Source organism: Saprolegnia parasitica (genome assembly GCF_000151545.1).
Source record: "Saprolegnia parasitica CBS 223.65 unplaced genomic scaffold supercont2.242, whole genome shotgun sequence".
Taxonomy (NCBI): Eukaryota; Oomycota; class Saprolegniomycetes; order Saprolegniales; family Saprolegniaceae; genus Saprolegnia; species Saprolegnia parasitica.
Window position 1 is genome coordinate 9,588 of NW_012156636.1, and position 1,487 is coordinate 11,074.

A 1,487-nucleotide genomic window follows, 5' to 3' on the forward strand; every position below is an offset into this window, starting at 1 on the left:
ACAAGATACGACCGCGCTTGCATGCGAGGCCGCATCTCTTGCAAAATGCCACGTCAAGGATGTGTAGCGTCCATGCGGAGTCGCTTCGCGGGTGGTCCAATCGGACGGCTGTTCGAGCCGTTTATGGCGCCTCTATGTGTCCATGGCACATACAATCACCAAGTGTGTCGGCTGGATCCGGATAATGCGTGCGAAAGACACGCTGTGTGAGCTTGGTTTTTTCGACTGGAGCCATGACATCATTACTCGAAACGTCACTTGCTTCAAGAGCATGGTCGCAGTTCCCTTCTCGCTGCCCAAGCGGTCGCCGGCCAAGTCGCCGCTCAAAACGATTTTGCTCACGAGCGCCATCTCGGGCGGCGTCTGGGGCGCTCTGCGTCACTACGTCGCCCAGCCCATCGAGCTCGACGTGCTGCAAGTCGTCCGCATGGAGCTGGAAGAGGGCGCTGCGTCGCGCCGAGCACGCTTCGAGTTTGATAAGCACAACCCGCAGCAGCAAGCCGAGGCATTCGACTGCCTCTACGAAAACACCGAGAACCAGCACGTCTTCAACCACTGGTGATCACGTCTCTCCCAATAGTGCACTCCATATTTAATGTTATCTTGGTTACTTTTGACTCTGCTCTCCAACACGAGTTTATACAATATATTCTATCGCAAACATCGCGCTCGTCCATCCATTGTCGGTGGTTAGAAGTCTCTCGTTGTATGCTCGTTCATGAACACTGCTCCCTGCATTCGATGCATTGATTGCGTGCGTCTAGGCGATTGACGCACAATGATGGCTCTGCAATCACGACTCGCAACAGCAGCAAGACACGGTACTTTTACGCCTTTTTGCATTTGTGCTGTGGCTTCTCGAGCACGATGGGCCCTTAGCCCGTTTCCAAGAAGTGGAAGAGGTTTTCCGCGCAAGGCCGAGCAATCTAGAAGTCCGATTCCAAGATCGCACACGTGACAAGATCCAAGGTCGAGGCGCAGAGCAAGCGAGCTCAAGCCATTTCCAAATTGGTAGTGTCAGTCAAATAACCAACCCGCCTCGCCCACCACTGGCATGGCGACCAACACGGTTGTTGCCCCCAAGTAGATCGGTCTTGATTGAGGAAATGTGCTGTGCGTGCAACCGAACGGCGTGCGGCCTCTTCGAGATATTAGTAAAGTATGTACTTTTGTTGGAGAATCCGCTCCCACCCTACTGTGCAATACCGGGTAGTTGGCTTGCCCAACAGAATTCAGCCCATCGTATTTGAAAGGCAAACTCTAAATTCATACAGGAGCCTGCGTACGACCTCGAGCGAGCTAACCCTCGGCGAGTGGGGTCCACCACGGGATGGATCTCTCCGTGCGCAGCTCACTCCCAACGACCAAGTGCTGGTGCCAACTCCCACGCATTCAGGCGTAGCACTACGTATGCGAAGTCTTTGAGTTAGTTTTTGTCTAATTTGTATTTCTAACGTCGAACTACGTTTGATTGATTGATTGAACTC

At 53.1% G+C, this 1,487-nt stretch overlaps 1 protein-coding gene across 1 annotated transcript; it reads left to right on the forward strand.

The window, feature by feature from the left end:
* Window positions 1-271: 271 nt before the first annotated feature.
* Window positions 272-625, forward strand: SPRG_15447 (hypothetical protein; the record flags this gene model as incomplete). Its single annotated transcript, XM_012355422.1, has 2 exons — window positions 272-361; window positions 395-625. 2 exons carry the CDS (start codon window positions 272-274, stop codon window positions 560-562), a joined length of 258 nt encoding a protein of 85 aa, XP_012210812.1. The 3' UTR covers window positions 563-625.
* Between the last annotated feature and the right edge of the window lie 862 nt (window positions 626-1,487).